Source organism: Amblyomma maculatum, chromosome 6 (genome assembly GCF_055883805.1).
Source record: "Amblyomma maculatum isolate TAMU_Amacu chromosome 6, ASM5588380v1, whole genome shotgun sequence".
NCBI classification, from domain to species: Eukaryota; Metazoa; Arthropoda; class Arachnida; order Ixodida; family Ixodidae; genus Amblyomma; species Amblyomma maculatum.
In genome coordinates this window covers 34082233-34107799 of record NC_139349.1, presented here as the reverse complement: position 1 = coordinate 34107799, position 25567 = coordinate 34082233, and the positions used below count along the sequence as shown (strand labels likewise).

Below are 25567 nucleotides of genomic sequence, written 5' to 3'. Positions count from 1 at the left end.
TGCATAACATAAAGTATCTCCTCCTGCAAAGTTTCTCAAACAATTTTGTTGGTTCTGCCATTGCGCCGCTCATTGTGAGTGCTCTTGTATACGCGCAGTGCAATGATAATTATTTCAGGCGTAATTATTTTTAAACAGGCCCCTTTTTTTGAACATGAAGCGAAAGCACATCCGTTGAGTTGAAACGATCAGGTACTAAGCTTGGTTGGCTCCAGATTCATGGGCTGTGGTTATGATCATATTAGAGTGCCCAGTAGCGCATAATACGCAATTTTATTAAATCAAGCAATGAAGCATAGAATACGAGAGGTAAAGGTCATTTATTGCACATTGTACAGATGTTTCACCTTCAAATCAAGAACACCTTTGAGAGGTTGAAACATAAAATGGAGGGGATGCAATGGTGAAAGTGATAAAACATGCAAAACTGAAATCATGGACATGTATACCATTCAGCTTGTAAAAAAATGAACACTTTGTAATCGCATATGACATGAAATATGTAAATATTTATAACACCTCCCATAACACGTTCGCGATTCTTATGTACATGCGTAAAATCATTACTTCTGTAAAAATTTTAGGATCTGTGAAAACAGTCAATATAAATTGGGGTTCCTCGAAAAAGCACCAGCGAAGAACAATAACGCGCGTTTCAGAATATCAGAGTTCCTGAACAGTTTGTGTTCGGAAAAATGACAGCACGCGTACACGTTGAGAAAAGCAATAGCTTAATATACTTTGCGTCACAGAAAAACAGGAAAACCTGAAGTGCGGTAGCAACGACTGAAAAAAAAATTCTTTCTAAACATCTGCTCTGAAACTAACTAAATTTCTTGCAGTGATGCTCCATCATCTGCAAATAAGTCCAGATAACGGCAATTAAACGCAAGCAAACCAAGGTATTTTTTCTCAATTTGTTATATGCTTTACCCAGAGCCCAAAATAAACCCATACGAAGTGTGTCAGAGACGACAGTAAAAACATCGCATGCTCAGACTCTGAAATAAACTTAAGTAGCCTAGCTAGAGCCGTAGTTTGCGCAGAAAATTTAGGTAGTTAAATAGGTAACAAGGTCTGCGAAATTTGGCATTAAAATGGTGGCTAAAAGACAGAAAACACTGAAAGTAATTCCTGGTTTTGGTGGAGCCTGCATACATAATGTCAAGTGATATTACGCGACACCATGTCATTTGAAAAGTCGCAGTTGGCGAAGAAGCGAGACTTAAATCCTGCATGAATATTGTACAGTTGCCATTCCGGGCTACGTTGTCCATCCCATATAATCATTTGACGTGTTTTTATGCAGTTTTTCAAATGTGTTTTATGTACTTTGCTCTTGCGAAGCAAGTATTCCACTTCATAAGGCGCCGCTCAGAAATTCCTGCTACTTTCATACTGTTGATAGGCAATATACTAAATGCATGTAACAAGAAAACATAAGGAAATACAAAAATAAAACTCGGAATGAAGAAAATATCTTTCTGAAAAGATTCGTCGTCACCCACAATATATTCCCTCTCGTTTTGCCAACACCGTAATAACAAATAATAAAAAATCACAGCACACCAACACAAAAAGGGCACAAGTAATGAGCACATCGTCAGCTAAAAACATCACCAAAAGAAGTAAGGCGCCGTATGCCAAAATCGGCCTGTCAATTCTGTACACCATCGGATACGCGTCGTCTCATCTCGACTCAAGGGCCTGGTAAAGGATCGCTCACCGAACACCTCAAGTTCCGTAGATAATCCTCGCCGTGCGCACTCGCTACGCATACCCAAATATGAGCCGCCACAGTGCACGTTCGGTCCAGCAGCACAGAATCCTCAGAAGTTTTGTGAACAGGCTCCTTGGCTGACAATAAGCTTGTGCAGGTCAAAGTACTGCGACGAGCTGTTGATTGGAACTGAGTAATCGAAGCCAACCTGCGAAGAGAGAACAGACCATTAGGCTCTAGGCTTGCAACAGCCCAGTTTTAATGTACAGTACAGAAGCATGAAAGCAGCCATCAAGGAGGTTTCTTTTCTTTCTTCGAGACTTTCTAAACTGGGAAAGCATTCCGATCGTATTTTAGGCACACATGGTGTATTATATACATAGGTGGTTAACCTATCCCCAAATGAAACAAACTGTGAGCGCTAATTCTATTTTAACCCTCAAACGAGATGCCACTTTTGTTCACGGGGCCTTTTCTCTGCGCTTGGTATATACGGTAATAGCATGCACACGACACCGAAGCCTGCACGCTGGTACAGTGTCATTTCAAATAACTGATTACGCGTACCATCATTACCAGGTATGCTTATGAAACCGCAAATTTCGACTCTGCTACGTGATTTAAGAAGCTTTCGTCCTTCAAACATTTACAGCCGCTGATTCAGAGTACGACGAGTTGTGAACGCCAGCTGGTGGCACCACAGATGACGCCACGCATGACTGTCACGACCACTGAACAAAAACAGTTAGCCGAAGTATCCTATGAACACGTGATCCAATATTAGTAACTGGAAGAGCACTCTGAATCAATGTTTGGTTTGTTCCTCTGATTAGAATCCGGGTTACCTTAATCTTTCAATATTATCCGTAACTTCTCTTGTTTTCTATGTGCGCACTTTCCTCCTAGAGGAAGAAAATTCTCAGACAAAACTGATGGTACATGAACATATTCTTCAAAGGCCTGCGTACATGATGCGGGGACCTCCAAAGCCAGGTCTCCTGTATGTTTGTGAGCGTTATACATATATTATATTAGTATTTATTATGACAACATTTCAATAAACCAAGGTGGTGCTCCTGTTCTGAGGCCTCCGTTCAGAAAGGAGCAGATCAGGCGACTGCGATGGGAAAGTTGGTTTCGCTGTTTTGGCCGGCAAGCCCGATAGCTTTTATGCTCACGCTGTGTTGTACTTACGACATATCGTGGCAATCTTGGTCCGTAGATTTTGTTGACCTTCATTTTATGTCATAAGCATATGTGGCCTTACCGTTGTTGCAAGGAATTCAAAAAGATTCACAAAAAAAGGAATTCATCTTCCCTAAAGGTACCTCATCTGTTCATAGCGAGCAATAACCTGAAGATAATCTGGTTTCATTCCATGATTATTTCAAGGCAGTAACCGCACCCCCTGTCGTGGACCCGACTGGATACTTTTACTTCTGTCTTGACCCGATATGCGGCATTGCGGCTAGACGTCGTATTGGGAGGATATATGACCTGCAGTGAAGTCACAGTGGCCACCGTATGGTTGGACATCGAAGTCTAGTAAACATCGGGCGTCACGCTAGACCTGTTATCCAAACCTTAAAATGAATGCCTCGCGAGAGTTATTCGTGGTGCTCCATCATTGTACGGAACGTATAGTGAATATGGCTTATAAAAATTTAACAACCAAAGCTACTCAGGCTATCAGAGACGATAATTTCAGCCTGTGTAATTTTTCAACATATGCTGACATCGCATAGTACACAGGCACCTCGACGGCGACATTGAACGTGATCCTCCGGCTGATTAGTGAGCTCCCTGACCACCGAATAACTATAGTGGGGATCTTGCGCTAATAGTTTCACGTGAAAGCCGTAAAAAGCACTTCTGTTTGAGACAGGCAGCCACCTTTAAAGATGTAATCGATCAGTTCCTGCTTGGCATCAGTTATTACGCAATAGAATCTACAGTTCGCTCATTCGACGGCTATGAGAGAAAGACGCGCGCCGCAAAAGCCGTCGTCCACCACCGAAGCGGTGGCGGGTACAATGACTGCCTACAACAGATAAAAATTAAGTGGCAGGCTTGCCCCAGCCGCAAGCGGCGGTGACCTACCTGTCCCAGCCCCATCAGGCCCAGGAACAGCCACCCTTCACCACCTCCGCCCCCTCGGCTGTTGCGGCGCGCGCCTTTCTCTCCCTCTTCTTTTTTTCTCTTCTCTATTTTCTCTTCTGTCCGCACGAGGCAGCGGAGGTGGCTTAGCTACAAAGCCAGTAGCAGGCCCGTGCGTTTTCTTTTGCTTCTTCCTACAGCCACAACAACAGCACACGGACGCCCTTTGTTTCGCCTCCATCGAAACAACCATGACCGAAACGCACAAAATACTTTTCTTCGCAACACTTTGCGCCAGTCCTTCTCCTCTCAATTCCAGAAATTCGCGGAATGAAGTGACGATGATAAAGGCGCTATCGCGTAAACTATTTTTCAGAGTATTTCAGCCGTCGCTTTATATAGCGCTTGTTGTAGGCGTCGCGAGCATACCTGGACGGGTATGCGAAAGTCCAGCGAGAAGGAGTACTTCTGCAATCCCACGTAGTCACCGCCGATCTTGGCGTCGATCTGGAAGAGCGGCAGCGCAGGCGATGTGAGGAGAAGCCTCAGCAGGCCGTCGGAGGGGTTGCCGGCCTTGGTGGGACCCATGGCATACTCGATGTTAATGCAGAACGGGGACTGCGGGCTCTTGATGGTCTTTTTGAAGGTGAGCGCGGCCCGGCTGCCACCTTCGACTACGGTCTCCAAGTAGCCAGCTGCGCATACAGGAAACAGTCAGCGCTCTCTGCGTAAAGACGATCTCCGCGACGAAAGTGGGTAATTATTTGGGCATATGGAAGAGCATGCAGATCTCTCATGCCCTCAGTAATACACCCTCGGGACAGCTTTTACAGTTCAAGTTTTAACATATTACTGAGCTTCTTGATATACAGGGCAGATAAAGAAGCATATACTGTACAGAAATAAATTGCGCCAGCTATAGTGGTCAGTCAATACATACCTAGACGTGTAGGCTCATTACCGACATCACAAAAGTATCTTATCACGCACTAGCTATTTGCTGTATACAAGCTGATGAACCGTGCCGTACAACAGCGAGCTTCGAAGGATACATAGTATGGTGGAAATTCACGATTTGTTTTTTTAGAATATATCATCATTTTACTATATACACGGCCCTTGTCAAACGTGAGCAGCTAAAAAGGTTTGCTTCTAAGCGCTGTAATAGAGCGCGTAGAAGCACTATTGGAATATCTAACCTCGATAAGAGTGAGTACGAGGTTTCGCATCGCCTGTGAGACTGCGACCGTAGAGAGTACGAAGCCTCATTACAAGCTTCAGAAGCAACCACCCCAGTCTACCTGGCTGTAAATATTGGACAAAACCATAGCGAGCCTAGTGTAAGCCTTGCGATTCAAATGCTCACCAGTGGTTGGACACAACTTTCGTCGCGTATCGACTTCCTTGCTGAGAAGGCGCGAATGCAGCACCTTTCACAGCGAAGTTTCATTTATGGTAGAGTATTGACAACTTGCTTATGTGGAACTTTGCACTAAAATAAAAACAAAGTTCCTCATGCAAAATACATGTTGGAACATGATGGAAAAGCATGTTTGGTTTATGAAACCGCGCCAGTAAACGCAACAAAGTATTGCATGTAGATGCTGTTTTTCTATTTCAATAAAAAGAAACCAACTCTATGGTAGTAAGATTTCATCAAGGTAACAGAGGGGTGCATTGAGAGTGTGAGAGAGAGAGAGAGAGAGAGAGAATAAACTTTATTGATACAAAGCGATTACGTTGGTGGTTCACCCAAGTCTGGGAAACAATTGGCGAATACGGCCCTCCAGAAAGCAGCGGAAAAGAAAGGGGGGAATAGATTTTGAAAACGCCTCGCCGTAACTACAGGAGCCCAAGTAAACGGAATTCTGTGGTGTAATAATAGTTTTACTGAAGGCACAGAAAGCACGAACGAGTAGGTCAGACCATCTCAGATGCATACCAGAGAACATCTTCTTCAAGGTGAAAGCGTCCGCAGGATGGGAGACCGTCTCGCAGGACTCGGTCGTGTCGTTGTCGAAAAGGCACGCCCAGATGAGGTTCGTCTTGCTTACGCTTGGCATAGGGCCGTCGGGTGTTGTCGGCTCTGGACATAGAAGTCGCACCAATATGAAAAGGTTCCTCTTTAAATCGCTATATTTGCAGAAACAAAGCGACTTTGCAAGAAATGTATTCACTGCTCATCAACTTTTAAAACACAACCAAAATATTCACATCTGGCCAAATTTCCCCTCGAGTATCAACTGAGATGAGTCGACAGCACGACGGTTAAAGAAACCTCCCAGTGGTCTTAAAATATTGATTTGTACAAGCCGTGGTCCCATAAACTTTACTCGTCACTAATGATTACATAAAAGCAGACTTTTCACTCTGTTCAAACATTTTAAGCTCTAAGCTTCACATCATTACAGCTGTGAATTTATTTGGAGGAAGTAGGTCAGAAAAAGGAGCATAAACACCGGAGACTATCTACAGAGTAAAAGCGCGTTTACATATCAGGAAATCCTCGCACGAAGATTACGGTACTCAGTGATGAGTTGCTACATTGTACCCCTTGTGACAGAAATGCAATTAACTTTCTTCCGTGTCACACTTTAATCAATATTCACTGCGATCAATGACGAAGTCCTTGTTATCCCGGATATCGGCGTTGAAATCACCAAAGAGATGCAGGGGGTAGAACTCTCTGCGCCGTCTTAATACCCCTAATGGTGACATCATGAAGCCTGAGAACCAATCATGGGCTTCTAAGAGGCCGCGTGAGCCACTGTCATGCTTCTTAGAACTTGTCAGAAGCATCGACGATTTCACGTGTGTTATTACATCGGCTCCTTGAGAAGTAATCAAATGTGTTGTGTGAGCCACGTGATCGGTCTGAGGCCAAGTGATCTCCGAGTGGTCACGTGGTGTGTTACGCCAACGATGTCTCTCCAGCCTGGGGCCAGCCACTGGCAGCTGCACCTTAACTGAGTCCGGAAAAGCTACTTAGCATCGACAATTTGATGCTCGTATTCGAATAGCTGGGCTGAACTATCTGATATGCTTACTTAAGATTACTCTTCTGCAATAGCGATCGCACACACGGCTGGTTCTGGCGACAGCAGGACAAGCTCCTTATACGTTGGCTGCCTCTCCCTGCTAACTAGTCAACTGCGAGTGGCATAGATGGAGAGGTGTGTTGATAAAACTCACTGCATAGTTCTTTGAAACGCGTGTCGATGCCTTGCTTCTCACAAGAACTGCCGCAGCAAGTACCCTCGGGACAGTCGGAGCATGGATCACCTTCCTCGTACATTTCGCCTCCAACGATGTTGCCTCTGCAAGGATGGGCGGTCGAAATAAACTTCAGACACACGTTATGAAGAGAAAACGGAGAAATTTACGCTTTACTCGTCGATCGCGAATACAAGTTTCTTACATGGTGCTTATATTTAGTCCGCTAAAGTCGAAGGCGATTTGCGGGTAACGGGTTAAGAATACAGAAATTAGATATCCTACTTTTTATCAACTGCGTTTAGCATACGGTGGCATATAACACGGCAACTAATCAGCCGAATCTACACGAATCTACACATGCCCGTAGTGGACACTTTAATCGACGACTCATTGAAGAGCGAAATATATCTGAATCTTTTACAAAACTTAGACCGATGATTTTGAAAAACAGTACATCGCAGGGGGATAATAACAGTGACATCTTGACTCTCTTGCCATGGTATTGTTGGCAGTGAATTTTTAAATTCCACCCATCTAGTTATTTGAATATAGCCGGATAGAACTTAAGTCTGAAATAAGCGCGACAGAAAATTTCTCCGTGACAAAGGTTCTGATTTAAATGCCTTTCTGGTTACCTAAATAAAAATCTGCCCATTAGACCAAATATAAGCCCAGGAATATCTATGCTTCTGGATTCATTGGGTATCCACATGTCAAAAATTTTCAATTCATTTATTCTACCCTCAAAGCTTAGTGAAATGAATGCAAGTACTAGAGGACGCATGATACAAAGCAATGCTGTTAAAAACAGCTCAGCATGAGACTCAGGACAAAAGGAATACAGTATGCAGGAGTCAATAAAGCAACCAAACATAAACATTTGAAATATATCAGTGAGATATAGTTAGTATGTAAGAGGTCAACATCTTGCAATTAGTCAGATTTTAACAGGTCGCGGAGGGTCGATGATGCAATTATCTTTCTGAGAAAGATGGTTCCACTAGGGGAGAAGTTTTATGAAGGAAGGAATTAGAGCAAGGCACTAGAGATTTTTTTAATGTTGACGTGAGGTCAGAAGAAAGATGGTTATGTAAGTAGCCTTCAAGTGCGTGTTGTTATGGCATATGTTGTGGGAAAGACAATTACGTAAAATTTTACGCTGGACAGATAGGGATTGAAGCTTGAGGTCAGATTTCATACGCGTAGCACTTGCTGTTCAATGATAATTTACAACAATGAAGTAGAAGCGTCGATTCTGTCCAGCCTCTAACTCATTTATTAGTGTCATATTACCAAGATACCATACAGAGGATGCATACCCAAGTTGCGGAAGGATAAGTGTAGTGCAGAATAGCATTTTCAATGAAGGTGGCGATAAAGAGAAATTTCTACGTACATAATCAAGCATGTGGTTAGGCTTCGAAGTATTCCAGAAGACTTAATAAATTAGCCTGGATCCGTTGGTTAGCTACGAGTGACACGCATGCATTTGCATTAAGATATGTTTAATTCCCTCTTTCACGATCGCCACCAGTCATATATATTATTTAATTATGGTTGTAGGCAAGTAATGTCGCCCGTGTTATTACTCTGTAAATTACGCAGTCGTGTAGCAAACAAGCAGATATGAGATGAGAAGTTAAGAGCCAATTTATTTATATAGATCAAAAATAATAACGCAATAACCGGCCCTTGCGGTACGCCTGAACGTACACGGGCTGATGGTGAGTCGAGATTGTTTACAGAGACAAACTGAGTGCGCTTACTAAGAAAGGCATGAATGCAGATGAGTATGTGGGACCAAGCTTGGTTCAGTATTGAAAATAAGAGAGAATGACTGATTTTATCAAAAGCTTTTAAAAATCTAAAAATGAGCAATCTGTTAGGAATTCAGAGTCTAGAGAAACATGAAGGTCATAGAGGAGGTCATTAACTGAGTTTCACACGAAAATAATTTATCTATGCTGTTTTGGAGTAAAGAACGGCTTAAAATCTAACAAATGAACGATGTAACTAAACATAATGTGCTCAAGAACTTTACATGGGACGGAAGTAAGTGAAGTGGGAAAGTAATTACATGGGTCTTGACTTTCTCTGTTTACCCTTTAGCAAAGTAACGTACACGCCCATAGTTAGCAATTGCTGTTTCTTTGAGTTGTACAAATAAGAGATTATTTACGCAACATTTTGGTTGCACACTGTAGGATAAAGTGTGCTTTGTTAGGTTGTAGAGAAGGCGATGAAACAACCAACGTTCATTTTATCGTGTTATCGTATATCCGAACAGGTCGTTCTTTAGAATTCACGATAAAGCTCACTAATAGGAAAAAAAAAAATGATGTATCGCGCCGTACCGTATTATAGTGCTGCCAAATGTGTTTAAGAGTCGAGCGCATGCACTCACCATCTCAAAGCGAGCAGCAGACGCCGCAGTCAGCACAATTTGCAAATAAGGAGGCTATGATCCGGATCACGGCCTTGCGCCATGATCCACAGGCCACCGCGACCAGTTAAGAGTGGATGCGGAGTAAAAGGGTCAACGTTTGAACTGTTGTGCCCATTTCGATAAAATTACCAGGGATGCATTATCTTCTTCTTATTAAAATATATTCTAAGTTCCAACACCTTAGGTCAATTAGAAAAAATTGTTGTAGCTGTCATAATGAGCAAGTAAGTGTGTCAGCTTAGGGAAACTATCATTTTAAAAATCATAGAGATGTACTAACCGTTTCTGATTAATTAACTTCTAGCAGCTCATCGTGCAGGATAAAGCAAACTGCGAGTTCTTTAGGACATTTTTTTATAAATCTGAGCACTTTCAAAACGAAATTCATTTCTTTTGTTGTCATTATACGGCACATATTTCATACATTTTTCCTATAAAATAATTAGGAACCCAAAAATTACCTTATCTTGTTCCGAATAAAATTTTATTCTGGAAACCACCTTCAAAGCAACCTTTGGAGAAAGGGGTTGGAAATGATAGTTTTCTTAATGGTTGTACTCTAGAAAAATTGCAAACTGAAAAAAGTGAGCACAAAGATTTGAGAACATGCTTTTCAAATTAAGGGCTTAAATTAATAAATTTAAGTGGCATGGTGCACACGTTGGGCCGGCTTTTTTTTTTTTTTGTCTTGTTTTTGTTTTTGCTTTTTTTTTTTTTTTTTTTCAACATTCAGCTAAGCCGCGTAGTTCAAGGTGTCTGTTTGCTGATCTGAGCACAGCCAGACTGAACGTATATTTCGTTCAAAACATGGCAACATCTGTACCTGCCCAAGGATCAAGACAAGGTTGTATCATTTGAGTGCCTTGCACATCTTTCCTTGCGCTATGTATTCCTAATGCACTACTAACTTAACTCATATCGCACGACACTATTCATCGTCGTGATATCTAATATCCACCCATTTCTATACTTACTTTCGCAACCCTAAAGATAATCCTTTTTTTCCTTAAACCTCGGACAGTGAAACAGATCACTGAGTGAAAAAAAAAAAAAAAAAAGTGTCATTCCGCACGAGTGCGAACTCTTTTCTACTGAAAGCACTCCTTTCGGCTTCTTACTGAGCTCCAGCCGGAATAAGAGACAATGTGATAGAAATAGAAGGCGACTGGCGCGTACCGTTCGAGTCAACATTTTGCACTAGAGAGATGTACCATGCTCACCCAGGCCCGTAGTCGCAGGTGTAGAGCAGGTCGTACTTGAATGGCGGCTCCGTAGACGGGTAGCGTGTGTAGCCGCAGCCGATCTTCCACGTGGTCGCCCACACCATCTGCAGGAATTCCAAAAGAATAACCCATGTAACTATAGGACAGCCAACCACAGGTTGTCACAAACATTCAGAAGACTGAAGCTTATTTCGACCTATAATGGTGGTTTGACCATACGCCGCCTTCTTGACGGCTGTGCTTCTTTTTTTTGTCCTTGTCATCGACTTATAGATAAAGATACCGAGCACCGTCGCTGGCATTAAGAAAAGCTCAAATTTTTGTCTGTAAACTCAGCACCTCTCATTTGCGATTTTTCTGGACCGACAGCTGGAAATAGCACTGTTCGTGTTACTTGATACTCATGGAAAGTCACCGTACCTGCGTGAAGTGTCCGGTGGGCAGGTCGAACTCGAACGGCAAGCGCGAGGCGTTGGAGAAGAGAGAGACCTCGTCATACCAGCGGCGAATGCAACTTTCCCAGTCCGGTTGCGGATTGTTCCTCGTGGTGCGGTCAAGGCACAGGTTCTGGCCGACGTCGGGAAATTTTTCTGTCACCGGAAAAACGAAGGCAAAACATGACGTCGTATACCTCTGAAGCCCTTAATTTCTTGCTGGGCTAGTAGGTGTGACATTGTGTGAACGGGACAGCGCCTGCACCGTTCATTTTTCTGTGTGGTTCGTCTAAAATTTAGCGTTTAATTTGTCTAAGGACTAAAAACGGCTTGTCTCTAAGAGACCAAGGCAGGGGTATGTTTGCCACCATTTTATCATTTCTAGAAGATAATACGTGGAGCTATAAGCGTTTTGTAGGAGGCCTCACTAAGAAAGGAAGTCAAGAGGATCAACGAGTGCAATGTTTTATATAGAGCTGCGTCCAGGCAAAAAAAAAAGAATTAAATGTGCTTTTCTCCACGTCTACTGTTTTTACCTTTTGCTTTGCCATTGTACATAATTTACCGCTGCCAAAAAGTCATTTTGCTATCCGAGCAAGCAAAGAAAATCTGTTGCCCAATTGAGCTTTTTCGGGACAGCTGTTTAAATATGAACGGCGGTTTTCGACCCACTGATGAACGTCGAAGACAAATTTCGGTCTGCTGTAACATCTAGTCCCATCAAGGCAGGAAGGACGACAACTGCAATTTCGGTTTTCGCCTCGTTCACATTTTTTTTCGGCTAGTGGAGACATAGAAGAAATACTTATTCGAACCGAGGTGGTCTCAAGTGTTAACAAAAATGGTGTTGAGCTCGCGTCAGGACACGTTAAAAATTCGCGTCATTCACGCGATTTCGTTCTCTCTACTACTGATTCTTTTATGACGGCAGTAACAAAGAGTTCGAAGACGAGTTATAAACTCTGACTTTATATCGAACGATACTTCAGGCAAATATCAGCCTGGAACTTCAACTAGTAGCCCACTGAAAACATACTTTCAAATTTAGCTCGCTTTTGAACTGTTTCGCATTCACACTTAACGTACCCGATGCTTTATTTCCATTTGCTAGAGAATTTAAGATAGGGTTTCGGCAACAAGGAAAGCTCAGGCACCTGTGGTGGCTCCTGCAGAATCGAAACAAGTCCAAAGCTCTTTCAACCTCATAAAGCGGGGATAGGGCATCAAGCTTTCAGAGCAGAGTTGAAATATTAACGATAAACTAGATTGCACTCTGCCGCCTTCTACAAAACGCGCCGCAAAAACGTGTCAGCCATAAACCACGCAAAGTTCAAATACACAACAATTGTAAGCTGTGCAGTGAGCAGCTGAAAACGAACGTTTTTATTAATTTAGTAATATTTACTTTTTTCTCGGATAGGCACACTTTCTAATCGGACTTCACCACATAACATATTTTCTACGTAATTTCGCTTAACTGCGTACTATTAGTCCAGTTCGAAGAATAGGTACGTCAGGTTCCCAACAGCCGGTGCGGGAACTAAAAGGGGGCTACTGCTTCCTAACAACGCTAGAAGAAACCTGCAGATGGGCCCACGTTGGTTTTGCACCCAGGGTTAGAGTCATTGCAGCATAATGAAATAAAACAGCGCATTATTTCATTTCAGTATGCAGTACCAACTAGCCCGGCATCTTGCACTTCTGAATTGCAGCATATTTTCTGTGTTCTAAAAAATTCTCATTGCGGGGCTTTATTTCAATATCAATGAATTTTCACTTTTGTGGTGATTTTATAAGTAATGCACTGACTAATTTTTACCGCACATAAATTTAAACAAAATAAATACTATGCATTTGGATCGACTGTCTAAATAGCTTCGTTTCAGTATACACTAGAGCAGCATCCTCCAAATATAATAAATACATTTTTTCACAGAATCCTTCAGGGTTGGTGTTTATTCAATACGGTCCTGAAAGAGCTAATACCAAAAGCATCATTTCAAAAGTAAGAAAAGAGGCGTTGCATCATATTTTGCCTGTTTTCAATTTTTCTCACAGTTTTGTGTTTTTAAATTCATGCTTTTAAAAGAATTTAAAATTTTTCAAGACTCCCTCAGAATCCCCTGCTTTTCCAGTCTCCCGAAAGGGTTACAGTTCGGTTGAAAGAAAGCCGGCCAGCAAGCAACCGTCAATATATATGGAAGCTTCTTACAACATTTTATGGTATATCTTATGGAACGTTGTTAATGTGTAAAAACTCCAACTGCGAGCTATATGTTCTTCCCATAAATCCGTTCTGTTAAAAACACTACACTGCACTATAACTGCAAATCGGAAGTCAAGTTTACAGCACTTTCTTCACAAACTGGTACCGCACTGATGCATTTGTGAAATTTGAGAAATCAGTTACCAAACCTTTACCTAAACTGCAATTGGTGAAGCGTTAAACAATTCCATTTGAGTACTTTTATATAGTTTATTCTGTACGGCACTTTTCCAAGCATAATATAACTAAATCCAATATAGCTAAAAGCTCTTTCTTGCCATTGACAGCGTCAGAATATTTATATGCGGGAGTGGCAAAAATAGGGGAAACGAGAGGATGGGAAAATAAACATACGAGTAGGGATACTGTGTGTTGCAGAGCGAAGGAAAAATAAATTGCGGGGCTGAAAATGAGTGCCTTGGTGGCAGCCGCCCCCCGTACCCCCCCCCCCCCCCCCTTCCCCCCGCCTACCGCTGGCGTCATCACATTCTCTCACGTAAAGAGGTAAGACAAATCGTACGTAGCTCCACCTACCTAGTGACCGGCAGTGACCGCAATCGTGTTCGAACTGGCATTGGTTGGCGTGCGCCTGAGCCACCTTGGCAAGGTCGTCGTCCCACTCCTGCAAGAGAGAGGGCGGCACGAGTCTCAGGTACATGGCACAGTTGTATTGAAGCAGCAGTCAGCAGATAGAGGAGTTTATTGATTAGAAAGGCGAAGAGGTCGGCCAGAAAGATGAACATCCGGTCTACTACTCTGCGCTGTAGTGTGGAAATGGGAGAAGGAAATGGGTCGTGGTGACAATGCGGTGAGAAGAGCTATGAAAATAAATATATCGTAGTCCTGAATCGATGGCCGTCTCTCTCAGAGAGGGAGATAGTGCAGAGCGTGCCAAACGTCTAACAGTGTCTTCCGAGGTGAGAGGCCTGCTGTCAAAGCAGAACAGCAGTCAATCTACAGCCGCACAGACCATCGTCATTATGACTAAGCCCACTGCAGGGTAAACGCCTTTCCCATGTTGCTCAAATTATAAGCCGGTCCTGTAGCAGATGTGCTTACCTATCCCATCCGCCCACTTAACTACTTGCTGGGCCCTGAAACGCTTGCCACCTTTTGAAATCCAGTGTGTTGCCCTTAACGACCGCAGATTATCGTTCATTCGTATTGCATGCCCTGCTCATGCACATTTCTGATTCTTATCACGAATACAATTATTTCACGTTTGTTTTATGACCCACTCTGTTCTCCCGTGTCTCTATTTTACATCTATTGCTTTCCTTTCCATGTCGCACTTCGTTGTCGTCAATGAACCATTTTCGATAGCCTTCACGCTTCAGCCCTATAGGCGACTACCGGTAAGGTACAGCTTACATATAGTACTTCTCTTTTCGTAGATACTGAGAAGCTCCCAATCATGATCCCAGAGTACCTGTAAAGTGCGCTCTACCCTATTTTTATTGCTCTAGTCTCACTCCCATGATTCGGTCCTGTAGTAGCCACCTATCGAAATGATTTTTCCAGCCTGGTATTGCACTAGGACACCACCTCCAATATCAATTCTGCAATCAACCGCTCGCTGCGGTGTAACTGACCAAAGCTTCCCTGTAATATTCGGAGAAGGCAAGACTTGAACTGATCGTTGTTGGTACCTTAGTTCGTTATGTTCACTTGTATTCGACAATCTAAAATAGGGATCCATTTTCCATAGCATTAACAGTGTAACCCATCAGCCGAAAGCGAGCTAACATTAGAAAGTGTACAAGATTTTGTGCTGCGGAAATGGTTCATCACTTCTTAAATAAATAACAAGGTTAAAGGGGGAGGGGGGGTGATATAACCGAATCTGCGATAACAAATGATTCCCGCCATTTGAAGTCACATCACAGCCGGAGTGTCAGCCCGAACGTGTTGCAGTTATTACTCCAACTTGCGTGGCATAAGCGAAATTGCGAATGAACAGCCCCCTACAGGCTCGCTCGATGTTATGATAAACTTAAAGGGAAAGCGAAAACACTGTTTATGCACTCTCAATGTCGACTAAATGTACTCAACAAAATCGCATTAAAAGGACTATTCTTTGGACGCAGACATGATGTGACAGGCTTTTCTTCAACGTTAGCCGCTATTACATTCATCATTTTTGGCCCAACCATCCGGAGGGGCGTTTTTGCCGGCAGCCAAGCCGACTCGCACGATTGCGAGGTCAACCGAATCAAAGTGTCCTCCGCCCCTCGGTGGGAGTCACGCGCCCTTCTTTCAAGGCCGCCGAGCCTACATAGGAGGCTTGGCAGAGGCCGAGGTATATATTATGTGCATGTCTGTGCGACCTGTTTAGATTCTTCCAGACCAGCGCACTTGCTACGGGTATTGCGAAAACGTTCTTCTCTTATACCACATTAGGTACGCATGAAACGGATAGTACGTATCTTTTTCCTAAACAAGCTTATTTGGCTGCGCCATGGAATCCTCGAACATTTTACCCTTCGGGACATCCTGAACATCACCCAACAAGTCCACCTGCCTGATAGAGATTTCTCTCTTTTTTTCTATCTCTTAATCATGACAGAAATAATCGTAAAACAGCGTAGAGTGGGAGAAAGAACGGCTGATTTAAATAGTGTTCATGAAGATTACCAACACAACTGGGTCGGTGCTACTCACTTGAAGCCAAAATGGCTGCGATTTTTCAGTTCTCGCTGAAGAGTAAGTCCATGATATCACCATGAATACCAGTAAAACCAGTAGTACAGTCAGAAACGTGGTGGAAAGTGGCACTTACTCTCACCGAGCTACTATACGCATGTCGTAATACTTGCTGCGACACAAGAAACTATTTCCTCTTATTTTGCACGGCAGAACGAAGATAAAGGCCCGTGCATGATTCGATGCTTTGGACCTTGCGGCACGACTTGAATTTTTGTTACTCCCCTTTATTTTTGGAGAGGCAGTGTAAAGAGATTGGCAGATGTTTTAGCGGAACAATACTAAAACGCATACCAATGGCTTCTACAAAAATATAAGAATTGAATTTGCAGCTACAGCGCTTTCTTTTCAATAGCTGAAAACACTTTTAGAAAGTCTATTTTCATTTAAATATATATCAAAGGAGCTTTAGGATAGTCATTACAGCAATTACCGTTACCTGCAGTGGAAATAACTTATACAGTGCAATCGCACCTGCACATCAAAAAAGCTCTCAGGCGCTACATAATATAGTGATTCCATTCATTACAACGCGTTACATCTACTGGCAGATACCGCAAATAATGGAGGCATTTATTTCACTGTTTTAGCCAATGATGAATGGTGGATAGGGTAAAGCAATAACGTCAGGGGAAAATCTTGGCATCCCAGCTCAGGGGGATTTACGGCTTGAGCTTGGGGTCGCGATTGAGGGGAAAGGGGCGGTGAAGTTTTACTGTGTATTTCTTGAAATAATTTTGGTCGCAGATTTGTTTTTCTATGTACAATCATTGCTTGCAGATGGAAGTACCCCCCCCCCCCCGCCCCCCCTTAATCCAATCTCAGAATTTCACAACTTAGTATCAGTAATGATCTAGTATCTTCATACTGTCATGATGACATCGCTTAGTGCAAGAAGGATCCTCTTAGTACTCTCCGTCTTACTATCTATCAAGATGACAAAGCGTACCTTGATAGTGAACAGGCCTATTATCATGCCGAAGAGTTTCACAACCGCCACATTGCTCCTCACCCTTCCACCGTCCTACGTTCGTCACACCTCACAAAGATAAACTCCAAGTCATAATACTGACATGCACGAAAAACCACGAACACCCGTGACATATCGGCTGTATGACAAGCCCAGCTCGCAGGTTCAAGCAAGAATATTGTAATACAAACGATTGTCATATACCCACGAAGGCACCAGTAACTATAAATGCTGGCAGACTTACTGCGGAGTTATGACAGTGGGTTATTCCTTAGTTTCTTCTTTTTTTATCTCTGGCCTCTACAGGGACTCTCGCTTATGTTCTGGAAATTCCCACCGACAATGACAACGTCCCTACAGCGAAGAGACGGAGTGGCTGACGCGCAGTCTCCGTAAGCTGAATGTTATTTTTGAAGAGAAGGTTATGCAGCCTATCCGGAACCAGAGCACGATAACGTGAGTGTTCGCGTACACGAGAGCTAGAGCCGCGTCCGTGGTTCGCGCAAACATTCCTGGGTTACAACTGTCAACCCAGTGCTTCCGGGATCGAGAGAGACAAGGGTTTTTATCTCTTTTTCTCCCGTCTGCAGGGCACTTTTTTCTCTGCTTGTCTTGGCATTGCTCGTTAGGCGTGGAATGTTATCTAGATGCAAAGCGTCAGCAGTTCTGTTTTTTTCCTTATTTACTCAAACTTCTGCTTGTCTTTTTCTGTAACTTATACAGAATTTTGTGCCCTAATGATCTCAGTGTGATGTTGATGAATTCCGGGAAGGGGAGAAGAGGATATAAACTGAAAAGTCCTGGCTATGTTGCTGAGGGCCTCATTTGAGCCAACTGCGGCAACGTGTGCGTGATATTGAGCCTGTCAGAGTGGGTAGTGGCCCGCTACTAATAAAGAATTGGTTCCCTTACTAGGTAGCGTCCTGTGAACAAATCTGGCCACGACTTACTATCTACATGTTTACTATCTCGCAAGGAGCGACTGATCGATTACTGAATAATGTAGTTTTCCCCTCCTCTCACTCTCTCTAGCTGCCAACTATGCCGTTCAGCCTCATTCGTTCGAGTCAATGCTGGAGCTTTCACAAATATCAAAATCATAACATCCTAGCCCATTTACATAGCGCCCTGCCGTGGTAGTGCACTGGTTAGGGCGCTCGACTACTGTGCACAAGGATGCGGGATCGAATCCCGGCCGCGGCAGCCGCTCTTCGATGGAGGCGCAATAGAGCTATGTTAAAGGCGTTGTCGCATCTACTCTTGAAATGAAGCTTCAGCGCAGCCCGAATTCTAACCTCCAAGCTGTGTACAATCTTGCTGAACCCTGCAGTAGCATGCTGAACAAAGCTCTTGTTCGTATAACTATTTTGTTTTATATCAGACAGCCGGGTAAAGAAAGGGTGCCCCTCACGCACCGTCGTCCGCTTTGTCGTCGTTGCGACTAAGCTCGGATGTCGCGCGTGGCTCACGTAGAATCACCTACCCGTGAAAGAAAGGGCGTCGTCGTGTTGCGAGATGCGAACTTTCATCCCTTTTACATAATGGTAATAGAGTGTTTTGATCATAAGGTATAAGAGTAATGAAAAGACAAATAACGATAAGATGAACTGTTCTAACCATGGTAGTTGGGCAAAGTCGTATTTGCGGCGAGGTGATAACAGTTTACGCAAACACTCGTGCTTAAAGTAGTGCTTCGGGAGGACCAAATGCACAGTTTCAAGCCACAGCCGTCACTACCCGACTGGAAGACTTCAATTTGCATCAGAAACGGCTTATTTGAAGATACAGAAGCGATTAATTACTTTATGCGGCCCGAAATAGATCTTTGCATATTAAGTCGTTAAAGTGGACGGGTGTCCGCACATACTCCGCATAGTCCAGACCCGGCAGGCTATAACGTAACGCATGACGGTTGAAGCAAGTTTGGGCCAGTAATGTTTTGCCGGAATTCTATGGTGTGCGTGTAAAGCCAGTGCGGAAGCAGCTTGTCTCTTCGTGGAAGGCAAGGGGAATCATAACTCAACACCACCAGCGCCAAGCGTCCTTACGACCTTGGCCACTGCAAGAATGATTATCGCTTGGTCCTTTTATCATCCTATTATGTCACCACGAGGACCTCTGCAGATTGTAGGATAGCGTTCTCTTACAACGCAATTTTATTACACTAACAAAAGATAGCCCCTAATGAAACAGGTAATATTTTATCTGTCATAGGAGTCATTTCAGGATACGGTACTAGTGCAAGGAACATTTGCTGCTCTCAGAATAAGACAATGAACGAGAAGATGGAAATCTGTCGCATAATCAGTTTAGGTAGTGCTTTTTTCTTCTCTCCTACATCTCTTCTCAGCAACGGTTGTTCTTTCTTTCTTTTTGCCTTACGCTACATTATCCTGCAGAGAAATTATATGATCTCTTTGCGCTTTACAGAAACCTTTTCGAAGATGTGTACAAAGGCAATGCCGCCTTCAAGATGCCTTCAGTGTAAATGATTCGCTGAAAGAACTCTCCAGCGTGGTTTCGCCTCGCTTCCACGCTTACAACGCACGCCGGGCATTTCGGTGAGCAGTACCTCGAATAAACCACGAACTTAACCAAGGCACGTGCTGAAAACACTCGACGGAGCCATTAGAAGTGTCTCATCATTCACCATGACTTTCGTAATAAATGGCAAGGCTCACCGCAGAATCGGCACGCACGAGCCTCTACACACACGCGGCACAATGTCACCACGCTGCGTCAACGCTCCTGGGAATAGATTATGGTCCCCTCACTAAAATCCTCCCCTCGAACAAAAAGTAAGGAACTTCTGCGTATTGAAAATGTGGGGGCGGACGCATCGAGGCAGCAGACAGGCGTGCCAAGGTCGACTTGCCTCACAACGTGCATTGTCCGCGGAGCGCAATACCACAAGAGGAGAGAAGAGGACACTCACGGTCAGGGTCAGTAGTACCAATTTTCCGCTGTCCAGACTTACCTATTACGTGTTATGTAAAGCGAGTTGCCTCATGAGCGCTGCTTATACGATCAACGGGTGCTGTTCTTCGATATGATACGCGGGTATATCTGTCATCTATAAAGTGACTAGACTAATTTTGTGCAGTCGGAGTGATGCCAACTGTTTTAACACACTGCCTTGCTAAGAAATTTCGATGCCATAGTGGTGAAGTTTCAGGTAAGTAGGTAACATTTAGTTATCAGAGCAACGATAAATGTTTTATGGGATGACAAGAGGCCATTTTAATGAACTGGGGATGATGTCTGTAATACCAGACACGACTTGAAAATTCCTGCAGCAACTTTCCTTTCATCTCCATTTTCTTCTTTTTGTTCTAGAGGTTTTCAGGCATAAAAAGTTGAGTATTTCACAATAAATATTCAGACTTATTTATATTCATCAATAAGCACCGTATTTTGGGTGAACAGGAAATAATAATTTATCACAGAATCGCACGCATTGTGAAACACCTAGGACTGGCACTGTAGAACATTTAGATGTATCAAAATAAAAAAAAAAAAACAGGACAAGATAAGTATTGTTTCTCTTTTATGCATCTGCCTAGGTCAATGCATGCTGCCCCAAATCGTAGCTACGATTTTGTTCACATTTATTACACATGTTGTTGAGAAAGGACGCTAGTTCAAGTATTTTGCATCGACGCCTTTCGCCCTTATGACTTTTCATATTATAATGCATAGCTCATTAATCCTCCTGCTAGAGTGCCGGCCGAGGCTCACCTCGACCACTGTTATATTCAGCGAGAACACGAAAACGGCTATGCATTGTCTTCCTACATTAGCTGTGCGTCTTGTTAGGCTTATTGTTGTTAAGTATACCTCGCAATAAAAGCCGACAAAAGTTTCAGAGGAAGTTGAACGGAAAAATTGTTGTTTCCTCTCAACCTAGCCAGATATTTGATTTCATTTGGTTTGGTTTTAAGGGTAATGTCTCAGTGCAACCCAGGCTGTATAAATTTTTCGTTTCAGTAGGGAGAGCATGCATGCGGCCCCGTACTTTCGGTCTTTTCCGTTAACAGAGCTGCGTAACCGTGCGAAACGTTTTCGCCAGTGTTTTTCGCTCCCTAGACCACGTGTGCGTGCTTTGCTGGCTACTGCTCGTTGAGGGCGCCATTAATGTTAGCATGAGATTTGACTTCCAAATTTTCTCTCCAGCCATGCAAAATAGCTTCCTTTTAACCTAACCTTAGCATTTTACCGTATCGACCGGTAGCTCATAAAGTCGGGACAAAGGACGTGTGCGAAATACCATTTTAGTACACATTTGCCTTTTCTGTTTGTTGTATATGGTGCTAGACATGTTTTTAATACATATTGCACGGTTGTACAGTTCCGAACATTAAGGACGAGCAAATAAAAAAATGTTTCAAATAAAAACCTATCTAACAGAGCAATGATTACAGGGCCAGAGTCCAAATCACAAGAGCTGTGAAAGTGACCTCTGCCCCTGCATTTGCAACTCGATAGTGCAGAGCATCAACGCCCTACATCTGAAGGTAACATTCTGCAATTCCTTCTCCACTTACCATCTCAAGCATGTTTGAAGCGGGGGGCATATGCGTCTCGTTTCCGCTCGCAATGAGGCTACGGTAGTGGTTGTGAAGTTTCAGGATGAGCTGCTTGACATTGTCGCTTATGCCCGCCACCTGGATGGCGCACGCGGCCTCCGGCTTGCACATGGTGTGGTCCAAGCTGTAGCGCAAGTACTCCTCGCTGCAGTTGCTGGCTGTTGCGGCCACTGTAGCCCCATACTGGAAGGCCAGCAACCACGGAAGCAGTAGAAGGAACCGCGACGGTAATAGCCGCATGGTGCACATCTCAGCGGGACCCTTGTCTACTGATATACTGAAAAGGCATAAATATGAAGCAAGCTCATTTACTTTCATTATTACTTGCGTTTCTAAACAGGCTGGAGCTGTACTTTGCTATTATTACTCTGTCATTAAAATATGGCGACCTTTTTTTTTTCTATATATCTAAAGCGCCTTTACATCTCTGATTGGTAGCTGATGAATCTATGAGAAAGTTAACCGAGTAATATCATTTCTATCAGCGAACTCAGAACATTGATTAGAAGAGTGCTCACAGCAGAGGCAGTATAGACACTGAAAACGGTTCAATTTTCATCTAACCTCACGTGGAAAACCTATATTGAATGTGTAATTAACAACGCTACCGCATGCTTGGTTGCTTACGCCGTAACTTTTCCAGAGCTCCATCCTCATTAAAGTTATTGCTACATAAAACACTAATACGCCCTAAATTAGAGTATGCATCATCTGTATGGGATCCAGGTTATGAAAAACTAATCACCACCATAGAACTTGTTCAGAATACCTATGCCCGTTTCATCTATTCGAATTACAGTCGAACCGAAAGTATTACAGCCATGAAGTCTGACCTTCAACTTCCATCATTAAGATCGCGTCGAAAAATATCTCGCTTAGTCTTGTTCCACAAGCTCTATCAACATCCTAGCCTAAGTGACGAATTCTTTCTTCAACCTCAATACGTACCACATCGCATTGGCCATCATCATAAAATCGGCCTCGATACACACGCTTTCTTAGAATCATTCATACCCGAACGTCGACTGAATGGAACTACCTTCCTGTAGATATTGTTTCCATCAATGATAACTCAAAATTTTGTACTGCTTTAGCTAATATTGTATACTGACTAGATTCTTGCGCTGCTTCTTATTGTATATACTTTTTGCATTTATTTTGGATATTTTTGAAATTCATACCCCTGTAAACGATTCGGTTATCCTTATTTTGTTTTGTTGTTAACCCACTCCCCTTTACAGGCCCTGAGGGTATTGTAAATAAATAAACAGTAAACTGTCAACACACCATATTTACTTATCCATAGCAGTCTTGGAATAAAACACTTTGGGAGTGGGAAGATGAACAGTAAACACTAAAAATTAAATCAGGGAACTAGTTGGTTTGTTTATAAGGTTTAACATCCCAAAGCTACTCAGGCTATGAGAGAAGCTATTGTGGAGATCGGAAGTTGCTACCACCTGGGGTCGTTCAACATGTACCGATACCGCACAGTACACGGGCACCTTGCTTTCCGCCTCCATCGAAAAGCAGCAGCCGCGACCCGGGACGCGTATTGCCATACCATATCCCATAGGCGCACTGGAACAGACGACGCTTTCAGCGAGTTAAACGGCGATTGTTGCTGAAAGATCTCTGTGAACGCAACCTAAAGGTAACATACACTCACTGTAAAGGGCGATTGTTGCTGAAAGATGTCAGTGAACGCAACCTAAAGGTAACATACACTCACTGAGGCATGAAATGATTGTGGGAAAGGTAATTGCTTAGTGTAACTGTTGTCATACCGATTGTTACTTAAAGGTGTCTATAAACGCAACCTAAAGGTAACCTACGCTCACTGAAGGCAGAATATAATTACAGTGAAGACAATTGAAAAAAAAAATATTCAGAAAAAACAATAAAACACAGGAGTCGAACGCATGTTTAAGTGGCATCAGTGAAGAGATGCGTGGTGTTAATCCATTGAGCCACCAAAACGACGGGAACGGTGGGCTTCAAATATGTTCTTATTTGTTTAGACAATATATCCACTATTTGTCGCTTGGTGGCGCTGCTCAGAGGAATCACGCGCCAGAGCGTCGTCTGCTCGAGTGCTCCTACGGGATATGGTTTGCTAATAAGCACCCGGGACTCGATCTCGCATCTTGGGTGTAGTAGTCAGCGCCTTAACTACTGAGCCGCTGCGGCGGAGCTAACCAATTAACTGAACTGAGACTATTAAATGAAAGAATATGCACAGTAGCTGAAACTGGCATTTAGATCAGGGCAATAACACCGATGTTTGGGCCACTTGGTAATGATCCATATTGGAACCCATTCGCAGCACGAATAAAACAACGACATGAAGAAAACACGCACGACAGGACGAATGCTGCTCAGGGCAATTATACAATAGAATGTTAACACAATATAAAACCATATCTATTTACTTAGAGCATTTTCAGAATAAAACAAGTTGGTAGTGAAAAGGCGAACAGTAACCGAAGAACGGTGAAAATAGAAATATCCTAAACTACGACGTCACTTCGCCTGAGTCGCCTGAAACTAAATATCGAACCAAACTGAAAATGTAAATGCACAAACAACGAAGAAATGCTCCTTCAGCGTCCCTCATATCTTGAGCAGATTTCGAGCATTAAACCGTACAAATTCTCCGCCTCCTTTGTCCACACTGGTTCAGCCATGATTTTACTAAGAAACTAGCTGCACACTCGCTATAGTGACATGAGATATGCGACCAAACAGGCACCTGCTTTAATCCAGCTACATTAAACATTTACTGCTCGAACCAAATGATTCAATATATTAAGTTGGTCTGTTCAAGCTTTCTTGTCGGATCCTTCAAAGAAACCTGCGCGTTAAGGCTGCGGTGACCTCCCACCCACAGGAAAGCCCGACCGACGCTAGCAAAAAAGCAGTCCAAACATGGCCTTTTCAGAACATTACAACGCTCGCATTTCCTAACACTTAGCTGGCGTTAGATTACTGGACATACACTGCATAGCAATTAGGTGCTCAAAAATTTTCCCCGCAACAAACACAGATTCGCAGTTCGAGCTCTCCTTCATAAGTTCGCTCCGGTTACTCACATGAGTGGTCGTTTCACTGCCTCTGACGCTCTGAAAGGGCCTAAAATTGCCCTCGTTCGTTCTTATCTCTTGGTCTCAGCAATGCGGCAACCGCCAAAAGAGACGCACTCGCAGTCACGCTGATACGAGGCACACATTTCTACGTCGAGAAGTCGACGGAGAAGATAGCGTCATGTTGACACAGCATAACAAGTACAACAAACGATACGAGTATTCAGCGGCCCACAATCGATACCGGAAAAGGCCTTCGCATCCCACACCTGTTACGCGGCACGAGTGTGCATGCGCTTAAACTACCCTACAAACGCGCAGCTTAACTAAATGCTCTTGCTCTTCTTAACTTACTCATATCCGCTCGAGAACATGAGCCAGCCTACTTAGTTAAGGATGTAGCAACGCCGTAAAATGAAGCGAGTGACGCTTCGTATCTATCGATTGCCCCATATTTATCTCACCTATGCTCTCTTAGAGCCAGTAGAGTGAAAGCGTAATCAAACAGCTTTTTTTTTTTTTTTAAATCACGCTGCAACGTATTTCTAAGTGTACAATGCACAAAGCTAATAAATTTCGCCCACAAAAAAATTCGCACAGTACTACTGTCCAACGGAGTGGGTATAGCGGCAGTGCTCTGCCTCTTGTTTTATATAGACATATGTCTAATTTTTATCAAGACCAGTTCACATCTGCACCAGAGTTATGGCCGATGTACTTCCTCAAGTACACACGACGTTTCTTAATATCTCCAACGACCGTTGCGGTTAGAACAAAGCAGCATGCTCTGTTTACTTAGTTCCGTGCCTGTGCATTTCTCGCG

The 25567-nt window shown here is 43.3% G+C and overlaps 1 protein-coding gene across 1 annotated transcript in view; it reads right to left on the bottom strand.

The window, feature by feature from the left end:
* Window positions 1-1265: 1265 nt before the first annotated feature.
* The window catches only part of LOC146185465 (venom allergen 5-like), a 41758-nt gene continuing 17456 nt past the window's right edge, over window positions 1266-25567 (bottom strand). Inside the window, exons 2-9 of the mRNA XM_084606430.1 lie at window positions 21620-21938; window positions 13937-14024; window positions 11123-11292; window positions 10700-10806; window positions 7010-7134; window positions 5760-5903; window positions 4247-4512; window positions 1266-1928 (exon numbers count right to left, since the gene is read on the bottom strand). Of these exons, the coding sequence (XP_084462556.1) occupies window positions 1830-1928; window positions 4247-4512; window positions 5760-5903; window positions 7010-7134; window positions 10700-10806; window positions 11123-11292; window positions 13937-14024; window positions 21620-21938 (1318 nt within the window). The 3' untranslated portion in view covers window positions 1266-1829. The remainder of the gene's footprint in view (window positions 1929-4246; window positions 4513-5759; window positions 5904-7009; window positions 7135-10699; window positions 10807-11122; window positions 11293-13936; window positions 14025-21619; window positions 21939-25567) is intronic.